General features: G+C 43.1%; 1 protein-coding gene and 1 long non-coding RNA gene across 11 annotated transcripts; both read left to right on the top strand.

Annotated features, from left to right (window-relative positions):
- Window positions 1–6: 6 nt before the first annotated feature.
- LOC126986340 (uncharacterized) lies at window positions 7–3,098 on the top strand. Of its 9 annotated transcripts, none has more exons than XR_007739590.1 (2): window positions 7–1,663; window positions 2,760–3,098. It is a non-coding gene; the product is annotated as an uncharacterized LOC126986340 (long non-coding RNA). The 9 variants fall into 9 exon arrangements; XR_007739588.1 differs by having other exon boundaries at window positions 2,620–3,098; XR_007739585.1 differs by having other exon boundaries at window positions 2,483–3,098.
- Window positions 3,099–3,804: 706 nt separating this feature from the next.
- On the top strand, window positions 3,805–12,060 carry LOC126986339 (2-(3-amino-3-carboxypropyl)histidine synthase subunit 1-like). 2 transcript variants are annotated; one of them, XM_050842393.1, is made up of 4 exons: window positions 3,805–3,897; window positions 5,209–6,185; window positions 8,058–8,223; window positions 9,264–12,060. In XM_050842393.1, exons 2-4 carry the CDS (start codon window positions 5,209–5,211, stop codon window positions 9,600–9,602), a joined length of 1,482 nt encoding a protein of 493 aa, XP_050698350.1. In that variant the 5' UTR covers window positions 3,805–3,897; the 3' UTR covers window positions 9,603–12,060. The 2 variants fall into 2 exon arrangements, with proteins under 2 accessions (XP_050698350.1, XP_050698349.1); XM_050842392.1 differs by lacking the exon at window positions 3,805–3,897 and adding an exon at window positions 4,875–5,101.
- The last annotated feature ends 1,383 nt before the right edge of the window (window positions 12,061–13,443 follow it).

The following is a 13,443-nucleotide window of genomic DNA, read 5'->3' as shown; positions in this document are numbered from 1 at the left end:
CTGGTAGTGGACGTGATGCTGTGAGGCTTAAGGGGCTATTACACTGGGCAAATTTTCCGTGGATCTTCAGTCAGACCACAATTTCCGCTAGCGTGGTTTTCATTTGTTTCTTGTTATTCCTGATGATGATGATGGGGAGTAATACCGTCGTCCTTCGGTGAAATCTACCGTAGCTTGAGAAGATCGTGGACACGTCGGAAAATCATGGAAATTGAGAACCACGCCAGCGGAAATCGTGGTTTGACTCAGATCCACGGAAAATTTGCCCAATGTAACAGCCCCTTTGCACAGACACACACCACTCACTCCTGTAAGAATTGTGTATATAAATGTTTAGTGTGTGTGTGTGTGTGTGTGTTTTGATAAGGAAAATAACTAAAAAATGTTAAAATAATCCTCTGAATCATCATACACTTGAATAACTGGAATTTGAATGTGGTTTTATATCTGTGGATGTCAGTGACGGATATGAAAGAGCAATTCCTATATGAAAGAACAGTTACTACATACGGAAATCCTTGTCTGGTGCCCGTATTACAAGCTCTTCCTTTCTTGGCCATTCCCTTGACATTAGTTTCATCCTGTTCCCTACAAGCTCGTTATGCACACGTCAACAACTCATTACGTTTGGTAGGAAAAATTTGTTGTACATATAGCAAGATAATGGTGTTGGATTCAAAGGTGTGATAGTTCAGGGAGAGCCAAGAGTACTGTACAAGCTCCTGTTGGCTCCTGTTCCCTACACACTAGTTATGCACACGTCAACAACTCAGTACGTTTGGTAGTAAAAATTTGTTGTACATGTAGCAAGATAATGGTGTTGGATTCAAAGGTGTGGTAGTTTAGGGAGAGCCAAGAGTAGTGTACAAGCTCCTGTTGGCTCCTGTTCCCTACACACTAGTTATGCACACGTCAACAACTCAATACGTTTGGTAGTAAAAATTTGTTGTACATATAGCAAGATAATGGTGTTGGATTCAAAGGTGTGGTAATTCGGGGAGAGCCAGGAGTACTGTACAAGCTGCTGTTGGGTCTGTGATGGTAACAGCTCTCTAAGTACTATAGCAAGAAAATGTCATTGGAAGTGAAGTTTGTGGAATTCAATGAAGACAGAAAATAGTTAACTTGGTGTATGTGATGTAATAACTCACATTTCTTAGTAATAACTGATGTCCCTTGCTAGTAACTGACATCTCTTGCTAGTAATGATATCTTGTAGTAATAACTGACATCTATTTCTAGTAAGTGACATCTCTTGCTAGTAATGATATCTTGTAGTAATAACTGACATCTATTTCTAGTAAGTGACATTCCCTGCTAGTAAGTGACATCTCTTGCTAGTAACTGACATCTCTTGGTAAGGGAGAGCTTGGCATACGAGTGTTGGCGTTCAATGTGAGTTTTTGATAATAATAGATATATATACATGTATATATATATTCTTTTCTCTGTGGTGTAAATACATTGTACATACATAAATACACTTTGTCTATATACACAAAGTTAATGGAGTGTTTCAAAGAGATTTCTGGGCACTGACTCATGTAATTTGGTGCAACATGAGAATAATATAGAAAAGTTAGCCATATATTTTTTCCTCATTGCGGGCATAAATACACTCTGTCTATATAGCCTATACAAAGTTAATGGAGTGTTCCAAAGAGTTTCTGGGCACTGACTCATGTAATTTGGTGCAACATAAAGAGAATAATGTAGAAAAGTTAGCCATATATTTTTCCTCATTGTGGGCATAAATACACTCTGTCTATATACACAAAGTTAATGGAGTGTTCCAAAGAGTTTCTGGGCACTGACTCATGTAATTTGGTGCAACATAAAGAGAATAATGTAGAAAAGTTAGCCATATATTTTTCCTCATTGTGGGCATAAATACACTCTGTCTATATACACAAAGTTAATGGAGTGTTTCAAAGAGATTCTGGCGCCTGCCTCATATAATTTAATGCCATATAAAAATGAATAATATAGAAAAGTTAGCCATATATTTTTCCTCATTGTGGGCATAAATACACACTGTCTATATACACAAAGTTAATGGAGTGTTTCAAAGAGATTTCTGGGCACTGACTCATGTAATTTGGTGCCACATGAAGAGAATAATATAGAAAAGTTAGCCATATATTTTTCCTCATTGTGGGCATAAATACTCTGTCTATATATACAAAATAAATGGTGTGTTTCAAAGAGATTTCTGGGCACTGAGTCATGTAATTTGGTGCAACATGAAGAGAATAATATAGAAAAGTTAGCCATATATTTTTCCTCATTGCGGGCATAAATACTCTCTGTCTATATATACAAAATAAATGGTGTGTTTCAAAGAGATTTCTGGGCACTGACTCATGTAATTTGGTGCCACATAAAGAGAATAATATAGAAAAGTTAGCCATATATTTTTCCTCATTGCGGGCATAAATACACACTGTCTATATATACAAAATAAATGGTGTGTTTCAAAGAGATTTCTGGGCACTGACTCATGTAATTTGGTGCCACATAAAGAGAATAATATAGAAAAGTTAGCCATATATTTTTCCTCATTGTGGGCATAAATACACACTGTCTATATACACAAAGTTAATGGAGTGTTTGAAAGAGATTTCTGGGCACTGACTCATGTAATTTGGTGCAACATAAAGAGAATAATATAGAAAAGTTAGCCATATATTTTTCCTCATTGTGGGCATAAATACACTGTCTATATAGCCTATACAAAGTTAATGGAGTGTTCCAAAGAGATTTCTGGGCACTGACTCATGTAATTTGGTGCAACATAAAGAGAATAATATAGAAAAGTTAGCCATATATTTTTCCTCATTGTGGGCATAAATACACTGTCTATATTGCCTATACAAAGTTAATGGAGTGTTCCAAAGAGATTTCTGGGCACTGACTCATGTAATTTGGTGCAACATAAAGAGAATAATATAGAAAAGTTAGCCATATATTTTTCCTCATTGTGGGCATAAATACACACTGTCTATATACACAAAGTTAATGGAGTGTTTCAAAGAGATTTCTGGGCACTGACTCATGTAATTTGGTGCCACATAGGAGTTAATAAAATAGAGAAGTTAGCCATATATTTTTTTCTCATTGCGGGCATGAATACTCCCTCCATTGGGGTATATCCCCAACGAAATACCAAAAAAGAAAAAAAAAAAAAAGCTATGTAACAAAGTAAATGGAGTGTTTCAAAGAGATTTCTGGGCACTGACTCGTACAGTTTGGTGCCACATAAGAGTGAATTATGTAAAGAAAAGGTCAGTAATCTATATTTTCCTGGTGTGTGCATATATACAGTCATGACTAAGAAAAGGTCAAGCCTGTCCAGTCTATCAGCATACAAGAGATCATTTAGCCCATCAACCTGCTTAGTCCACCTACGTTGTATAGATTCCAACGATCTCGGATCTCCCGGGTAACCCAAGTTCCACACGGGAAGCAAAATCCAGAATAGATCTAACCTCAGAGAACGGAGATCGAGGGAATGGATGCTGCTGCTGCTGGGACTGAGTGCTGAAGCAAATGAGAGAATTATAGAAGCCATGAAGAGTTTTCTGGAAAATATGTGGTGTGCAAGAAATAGGGAATGGAAGATTTGTAATGGATACTGCTTGTTTTGTTTTATTTTCTTCTTTTGACCTGTAACGCTTTGTATCGCTCCTTAGGTCCTCCTCCTCTCGTTCCTCCCTTCTTCTTACACACACCTTCCTTTTCAGTATAATGTTATTTTCTAACCTGAAATAAAGCCACTTATATTCACTTATTCAGACATTTGTGCCGATATGAAGGCCTGCTGACTCTCCAACGGGTCGCCTGCACAGCAAGAGCAAGAGCAACAACAACAACACACCGCCGCCGCGTGAATGCAAGGCGAGTATTATTTTTCCCGATATTTCTTAATGGGGGCGTAACTAAGTGGACCAATTACTAGATGAGTACACATAAGGAACCTGACTTACTGTTGAGGCGGAGTAATTAGTGTGACAGTGTGCTAACCCGTGCCCCATCTGGCTTTCATCCTACACGCTGTTTTCACCTTTATTTCCTACACGCTGTTTTCACCTTTATTTCACCATGTCAGCGTGACCGAGGGAAGACATTGCAGCACACTTACACAGTAGAACTTGATTTACTGTTTATGTTTCACACTGTGCCAATGTTTCACTGTGTATTAATGCCTTGCAGGGTAATACACTTGAAGAACTTGATCCATCTTTCCTGGTTCAGTGTTAAGTGAGGGGAGAAGGGCGGCAGGAAGGACGCGTGTGAGTGTGTGCCATGTTTCACACTGTGCCAATGTTTCACTGTGTATTAATGCCTTGCAGGGTAATACACTTGAAGAACTTTATCCATCTTTCCTTGTTCAGTGTTAAGTGATTGGAGAAGGGCGGCAGAAAGGACGCTTGTGAGTGTGTGCTGTGTGTGTGCCAATGTTTCACTGTGTATTAATGCCTCTCAGGAATTTGCAGGTTAATACACTTGAAGAACTTCATCCATGCTGCCCAGATTACTTAATTAGCATAACTGTTCATCTTTCCTTTGCCACTTCTAACCTATCCAGCCCTTGGCAAAACTACAGAATTACACCCATTTCAAGAAGGCAGGCCAGGTCACCACTAATCTCAAGCACTGTCACTCAGATTTTTAATTTTTTTTCTTCTTTTAAGTAAAGGAAATAGTTCAAGGGCAAAAAAAAGAAAATAATGAAAAAGTTTGGTGTTTTGCACTTGGCCTATGGCACTGGCAGGCTTTCATGGTGGAACCTGGTGGTTAGCCCCAGGCTGTTAGGGCACAGGCAAATGTTTATAGTGGTGCCATCTTGCTTGGCTCATGCTACCCCTCGGAGCTCATTTTGAAGAGAGTGAATCTACAGTCTGGATTGACAGGTGATCTGCAGGACGGCATGTGGGTAGTCTTGGGCCACTCGGCGGTGACTTAACACTGTCAGCTTGTGGTGGAGGTGGGAGTTGAACCCGTGACCTCCAGGATACCAGGCGGGAGTTGAACCCTTGCCCTCCAGGACACCGTGCCTGCACTCTGACCACTCAGCCACCACCGAATAGCTGACTGATAGGTAGATTAACATGTTTGTCATATTGTGTTTTAATTGAACGTCCAACCTCACCATGAAAGGGTAGAACATTGACAAGATGGGTGATGATGACACTGATGCTTTTGCAGATGTCGGACGGGGAACCACCGGAGCCAGTGAGGGAGAATGACCCGGAAGAAGAAACAGGGAAGATGCAGAGGGAGGAAAGTGAAACCAGCGGCAACGGAGAAGCAGGGAATGAAGCAGATGAAGATGATGGGAATGGGGAGGTGAAAATGGAGGAAAAGGAAACTAAAGGCTGCGGGAAAACACAGAAGGAACCCGACGGAAACACCGGAGAGACAGAGAATGAGAAAAGTGCCGACAACAACGACGACAACAAAAAACTCGCCATCGTCCCCAAACCGCGCGAGAGAAAAATCTTCCGGCCCAAACGCAGTGTGGTGAAGGGCGTCCCCAAGGAGCTGGAGGACGACCCCAGGCTGAGGGAGGCCATGGGGGTGCTGCCGAACAACTACAACTTCGAGGTACCCAAAACGATATGGCGCTTACGTCAGTCTGGCTCGAAACACGTCGCGCTACAGTTCCCGGAAGGCTTGCTGATCTTCGCTACGACGATCGCCGACATCCTGGAGGCCTTCACCGGGGCCGAGGTCACGATCATGGGTGACGTGACGTATGGGGCGTGCTGTGTCGACGACTTCACCGCGAGAGCCGTCGGCGCGGACTTCATGGTGCATTACGGCCACTCCTGCCTCGTGCCGATTGACCAAACCGGCTCCATACCGTGCCTGTACGTATTCGTGGACATACAGTTTGATACGGTCCACCTTGTCGAAGCCATCAAGTCTGCGTTCAGCGTCTCGGAACCTCTCGCGCTCCTCTCCATCATCCAGTTCGTGGGGTCGCTGCAGAGAGTCGCCAAGGAGCTGCAGGGCCTAGGGTACAGTGTTGTGGTGCCGCAGTGCCGTCCGCTGTCGCCCGGGGAGGTCCTGGGGTGCACCTCTGCCCCTGTACCGACGGGCCACACCATCGTCTGTCTCGGTGATGGGCGGTTTCATCTGGAGAGTGTGATGATCGCCAACCCCGAGCTGCCGGCGTACCTGTGAGCTTTGATTGGTTTTGTTGTTATTTATATTTGGTTATTTTTTTTTCTTTCTTTTTCTTCATCTAGTTCTCGGTCTTTTTGATGTCTTCTTCTTCTTCTTCTTCTTTTTCTTGTTTTCTCCTTTTTATTATTTTTTATTTTCTCTTTGTTTTCTTCTTTTCTTCTTCTTTTTCTTCTTCTTGTTTTCTCCTTTTTATTATTTTTTTATTTTATTATTTTATTCTGCTTTTTCTTCTTTTTTGCTGTTTTTGTTTTCTCCTTTTTATTATTTTCTTTTATTTTTTCTACTTGTTTTCTTCTTCTTCACCTTCTTCTCCATCATCATCTTCTTGTTATTATTATTATTATTATTATCAAGGTTAGATTTCCCCTTAACCCTACAGCAATGAATAGAATCAAGATGGCTTCAATTTACACTTCTTTCACTAACAACTAACTCCTGTACAACCACTATAGCAATGAGCAAAGGAAAGCTGATTTGACTTACATTGATTTCAGTATTTACAAACCCTGGCATGCAAACACAACCCTGGACATCAGTAAGTTAGGTTCAGTTTACCCTTTATATCTCGGTAATTCCCAAATCCTTAACTCTCAGTCTCTCAGTGCTAATAAGTAACTCCCTAAACCTTTATGTCCAGTATTTACAAACCCTGGCATGCAGACACAACCCTGGACATCAGTAAGTTAGGTTCAGTTTACCCTTTATATCTCGGTAATTCTCAACTCCTTAACTCTCAGTCTCTCAGTGCTAATAAGTAACTCCCTAAACCTTTATGTCCAGTATTTACAAACCCTGGCATGTGGACACAACCCTGGACATCAGTAAGTTAGGTTCAGTTTACCCTTTATATCTCGGTAATTCTCAACTCCTTAACTCTCAGTCTCTCAGTGCTAATAAGTAACTCCCTAAACCTTTATGTCCAGTATTTACAAACCCTGGCATGTAGACACAACCCTGGACATCAGTAAGTTAGGTTCAGTTTACCCTTTATATCTCGGTAATTCTCAACTCCTTAACTCTCAGTCTCTCAGTGCTAATAAGTAACTCCCTAAACCTTTATGTCCAGTATTTACAAACCCTGGCATGCAGACACAACCTTGGACATCAGTAAGTTAGGTTCAGTTTACCCTTTATATCTCAGTAATTCTCAGCTCCTTAACTCTCAGTCTCTCAGTGCTAATAAGTAACTCCCTAAACCTTTATGTCCAGTATTTACAAACCCTGGCATGCAAACACAACCTTGGACATCAGTAAGTTAGGTTCAGTTTACCCTTTATATCTCAGTAATTCTCAGCTCCTTAACTCTCAGTCTCTCAGTGCTAATAAGTAACTCCCTAAACCTTTATGTCCAGTATTTACAAACCCTGGCATGCAAACACAACCTTGGACATCAGTAAGTTAGGTTCAGTTTATCCTTTATATCTCGGTAATTCTCAGCTCCTTAACTCTCAGTCTCTCAGTGCTAATAAGTAACTCCCTAAACCTTTATGTCCAGTATTTATAAACCCTGGCATGCAAACACAACCTTGGACATCAGTAAGTTAGGTTTAGTTTATCCTTTATATCTCGGTAATTCCCAACTCCTTAACTCTCCATCCCTCAGTGCTGATGACTAACTCCCTAAACCTTTATGTCCAGTATTTACAAACCCTGGCATGCAGACACAACCTTGGACATCAGTAAGTTAGGTTCAGTTTACCCTTTATATCTCGGTAATTCTCAACTCCTTAACTCTCCATCCCTCAGTGCTGATAACTAACTCCCTAAACCTTTATGTCTCACTACTAACAACTAACCTCCTTCAGTAATTTTAGTCTCCCTTAATCTCTGTTTTTTCGGGACTAATCGCTAACTCTCTTCTTCAGATACAACCCGTACAGCAAGGTGTTGTCGCGTGAGTACTACGACCAGCCGCTGATGAAGAAGATTCGCGGGTCAGCCATCGCCCAGGCCAGCAAGGCACAGCGCTGGGGCCTCATTCTGGGCACCCTCGGACGCCAGGGAAACACTACTGTCATGGGGAACCTACAGGTGTGTGTGTGTGTGTATTTACCTAGTCGTGAAATACAAGAAAAGAGCTGTACTAGGCTCGTGCTGTCCCGTCTCCATAATGCTTATTATCCAGTTTTGCTTTAAATTCATGAATCATTTTTGCACACACAGTCTCCTCATCAAGTCCGTTCCATGTTGTTATGCTTCTGTATGGAAAACTGTATTTCTTGATGTCTCTCCTACAGTCGCTCTTCTTCAATTTCTTACCATTGCCTCTTGTCACACTTCTGTCATGTACCACCAGGTCTTCCTTGTCCAATTTCTCCAATCCCTCTTGTATCATGTACAATGCTATTAGGTCCCCTCTCTCTCTTATTCTCTCCAGTGTAGTTAGTCCCAATTTCTCCAGTCTTTCTTCATAAGTATGTTCTCTCAGAGTTTCCGGTAATTTAGTCGCTGCTCTTTGTATTCTTTCCAACTTTCTAATTTCTTTCTTCAATCTAGGTGACCACACTAATGATGCATGTTCCAGTCTTGGACGTATCATCGATGTTATTAGTTTCTTCACCATTTCTTCATCTAAATATGTAACTGCTGCTTTTATGTTTCTAAGAAGATTGTATGTTTCCCCAGTTATCCGGTCTATATGTTTTCCAAAGGATAACTTGTCTGTTATGATCACTCCCAGACAGTGTGTGTTTGTATGTGTGTGTGTGTGTCAGGTTGGACCCATTCATCTGCAGACTGTGATGAAATAGCTGCATAAACTTCCTCTCGTTCATGCATATTTTAACCCATGTACAAAACCTTTACCTTTACTCATGAACACAGCTCTGTACTCAGCCCCTTTCCTCCCCCTGTATGGAAACAGTTATGGGCCATCAACAAGGGATATTGTCACCTGCACCAAGCCCTGTACTCTGCCCCAGCCAGCCTCTGTACCCAGCCCACACAAACCTTCATACTTACCCTAAACAAAGCCCTGAATGCACCCCTTCCTCCCCCTTTACAGAGGCAACTCACAGCGTCCAACAAGACCTAAACAAAACCCTGAACGCACCCTTCCTCCCCCTTTACAGAGGCAACTCACAGCGGCCAAGAAGAGCTACATCACTGTCCTCTTGTCCGAGATCTTCCCGGCCAAACTCGCAGCCATGAGCGACGTCGAGGCCTGGGTACAAGTCGCATGTCCTCGCCTCTCCATCGACTGGGGCGCGTCCTTCCCTCGGCCGCTCCTGAACCCTTACGAGGCTGCTGTCGCACTCAGCCACACACGCTGGGACACGCACGCCTACCCAATGGATTTCTACGCCCATGAGAGCCTCGGAGACTGGACCCCAAACCACAAACCTCCGTGTCCGTGCGGCAAGACTCGCGCCACGGGATGCAAGGGGGTAAGGTGCAGCCAGGGGAGGTAGTAGTGGGTGTGATTATGGTGGTGGTAGTAGTAGAGTTGTTTGGGAAGGTTATTGTGGGCGTAGTAGTAGTAGTATTAGGAGAGGATATAGAGGGTGAATTATCATTATTATTATTGTTGTAATTATTAGTGTCAGGTGTGTGTGTGTGTGTGTGTGTGTGTGTGTGTGTGTGTGTGTGTGTTTGTGTGTGTAACAAGCTGAGCCTCATATGTCCTTGGCTGGGAGTGGGACGGTGCAGCCTTTCCTTCCTGACCAGCACAGGTTGATGGCTAGAGAGCCCTGTAAGCCCTCACGCCCTGGTGGTCTTGTTGGGCACAGAGGAGGAGAACGTAATGTTGCATTGAGAGCATTCCCTGTCCAGGCAAAGGTGTGGGAAGGAGAGGGGACCAGGGTTTTTAAGTGGCATTAACCCTTGGCCGGGCACTCCTAGAAACGGTGGGGCTAGCAAAAAAACTTTTAGGATGTTAAGATTGAGGATTTTCTAAGACATTTTTACTCCTGAACATTTTTTGGCTTGACCGTTGATTTACCGTTGATGAGGTTTCAGGCTCCACTCCACTGTCAGGGCAGCGCTCCGCAGGGCCGTCAACAATAATGATGTTAGTCTCAATAATGATCCTCGATATGCACTTATTCAAAACGTCATAGTGAGTGAGTGAGTCTTAATTGCTTTCATGGATAGCCTACTGATGCCCTTTTGATAAACATGGCATCATTATAGTCTCTTGGCCAGGTTTTGGATCGTGCCAATTACAACAATATCTTTCCTTTATACAGTACCACAAATATCCATTACTTCATTTTCCACGAATCTGATATTTTCTTTATCTTATCACAATCTAATGTCCAACGATTATTTCCAACTCACTGAACTTTAACACTCAATTTATCTTTGAGTCTCAAACACCAATTAATAGCCATGATCGGTTATGTCACCAATTCTCTCAGTTTCTGTCTGTAGCTCTACACAACACTGGTCATTCACTGAGTGGTTGATTTCAGGCTTCTTCTACCTCACACAATTTATACATGTCTTCTCAGCCATGGCGCACTCCTTTGTTTTATGATCCCTGGCACATTTGAAACATTTTTGGGCTTCTCCATTGGTCTTGGCAGTACATTTGGCCTCAAGATGGCTGTATCTTTGACAATGGTATCACATGATTGTATGGTATCTATCTCTCACAGTATACACTCCCCATTCAGGATTGGCCTTTATTTTCCCACAGTTTTTGTGCTAACTTGCTGTACTTTTTCAAATTTCTGAGCTGCTTCATTCCTTATATTCTCATCATCAAAGCTCATAACAATGTTACCTCCATTCATGAATCAGTAATCTGAATGTCCTGTAATGCCTGGGAAACTTCATTTCCATCTCAGTAGCCTTTTTATCTTGATGAGAGGCCTTCACGACAAGGAGATGCTTCTTCCTCCTCCGTTATGCAGCTTTTGCTACATCAGCCAGCTGGCGCCAGCCGACTCTGTCTTGTCAGCACAAGGCACATACGCCACCTCGCCCAACTTCTCTTTCACACTGAGTGCCCGAGTTTCATCTTCATCTTTCACAACTAATATTTCTTTAGATAATTCTTGCTTGAATTCATCCAACTTTGCCACAATGTTGGTTGCTAAAGATGCCTTGTGTAAGCATGCCGAACACACACTCTTTTGGGTATATTATCCTGCTTGACCCCTGTCAGATGAGCACACTTCACATGACACCACTTAGGGCACAAACGGCATGCAATCCACTTATCTCCTGAATAGTCTTCACAGATGCAACACACGTCTCTCAGTGTCCTGCTCCTGCTGCTCTCCATTGTCGAGTCAACAGTTCAGGAGCGCACAAACAGAACGTCCATCCACCCAATTTGGTGGTACTCACCCAACAGCCCTAAACATCGGCATGCAGTACAACTATCTAGCCGTGTCCTGTAAAGTTTTGGTAAACTTGCCTCCATTGTGTTAGGTGTGGGCCGGGCGAGATGAGGACCAATTTTATGGAAATCCGCTCTCTTCCGACTCTTGGCCCACACTGGCGCACTCTCTCGCTCCCAGCACAGCTGCCAGGCGTCTGAAGAGCTGTGACTGGCTGGGGAGTGTGATAAGGATGCTTCTGTTGGCTGAGACAAGCAGACGCCATGTACGTCGTCACCAGGTGGCAGAAAATGCTTGTGAAAACACGTGTTTTTGGTATCTCGACTGGGCTCTTGCATGGCAAAGGGTTAACATGGGCAGGACTAGTAAGGTTCTGGTGGTGAGAGAGCTGGGTGGACTCAAAGCAGTGGGTTTATGTTGGAAAAGTTTAGACCCTACAGGGATGTAGGCAGGAGCTGGTTCACCGAGAGTGGTGGACACACAAACCAAGGGACAGCTCTGCCCGGGGCCAACACTGAAGCTCCAGGTCCTGTAACGTGTCTCACTCATTGAATCTGCATTAAAAGGCGTTGTCTTGGTACCTGGCTCATTATTTTCCTTGGCTCATGCACCGCCAGCCTCTGACACATTGAAAGGCATGCATGGTGAATACAGGATTACAACTTGCATCACTCATTAGGAAGTTAAACGTTGCCCTCCCCATTCCAAGCCTCTGAGGATCGATCAACTTGCCCCAGCCATGGGCGTCCCCTTGGTCTCCTCTACTCAGGGTTGCCTTGTACAGAAACAGCCAGAAGAGAGGTCAGTTTTGGAGGGTAAAGCCTGGTCATCATCATTCATCATTTCATTGACGCCTGCTCCTAGGAGCTCCCACCAGGGGAAGGCCACGGCAGAAGAGCTTCCAACTTTCTCTATCCAGACACTCCCTCCTTGCCTGCTCAAAGTTTCTCAAAGATCTTTCCCCCCTCTCCCTAACGTACTCTTGCACCCTATCCCTCCATTTCACTGGAGGTCGTCCTCTAGCATTCCCTCCCTCTATCTCACTCACATACACCCTTCTGGTCATCTTACTCTCCTCCATTCACTCCATGTGCCAAACCACTTTAAAGTCTGTCGCTTCACTTCTTCCACCACTCCACACTTCTTCCCTTCACCCCTGTGACACATTCCAAAACGCTCGTACACACTTTCATTACTCATTCCATCCATTCTACTCACACCACAAGCACTCCTCAAATAACTCATTTCCACTGCCTGCACTCTGGACCTCTGACTTTCATTCCAGGCCCACGTTTCACTTGCATATGTGAGGGTTGGTACTATTATTGTATTTCTCAAATCCCTCTTTACCTCCATGCTCACACTTCTGCCATTCATGATTCGTCCCAAAGACCCAACCACCCTTCTTCCTTGCAATGCCCTTTCTCTTATCATTCCCTCCTTACCACCATGCTTACATATAACTGATCCAAGGTACTTAAACTCATTGACCTCCTCCATTTCTTCACCATTCAAAATTATTTTGCATTCTTTTTCACATTCAATTCCCACTCTATATGGGCATACAAAATCTACAACCTCACTTCTACTTCACTCACAAACCATCACTTTACTTTTGTTGACATTCACTTTCAGCTTCCTCCTATTACAGACACTATCAAAAACAATGACCAAATTTTGTAGGTCACTTTCATTTTCTGCAATGAGCACCGTGTCATCAGCAAACAGTATCGAATTCAGTACCCACTTCCTTCCCTCATCGAACAGTCCTACTCCAACTTCTCCAACTTTGCCCTACATTTCTCTAATGACACCATCCATATAAATATTGAATAACCATGGTGACACGACACACCCTTGTCTTAAGCCCACTTTTATCTCAAAATGTTCACTTGTTAGCCTGGTATTATCAGACATTTTCGCTTCTCACATTCGCTATTTCTAAAGGTCAAATAGGGGATCA

The sequence above is a fragment of the Eriocheir sinensis genome, chromosome 61, assembly GCF_024679095.1.
Source record: "Eriocheir sinensis breed Jianghai 21 chromosome 61, ASM2467909v1, whole genome shotgun sequence".
NCBI classification, from domain to species: domain Eukaryota; kingdom Metazoa; phylum Arthropoda; class Malacostraca; order Decapoda; family Varunidae; genus Eriocheir; species Eriocheir sinensis.
Note: the sequence above shows the minus strand (reverse complement) of the source record. Positions and strands in the feature narration are given on the sequence as shown.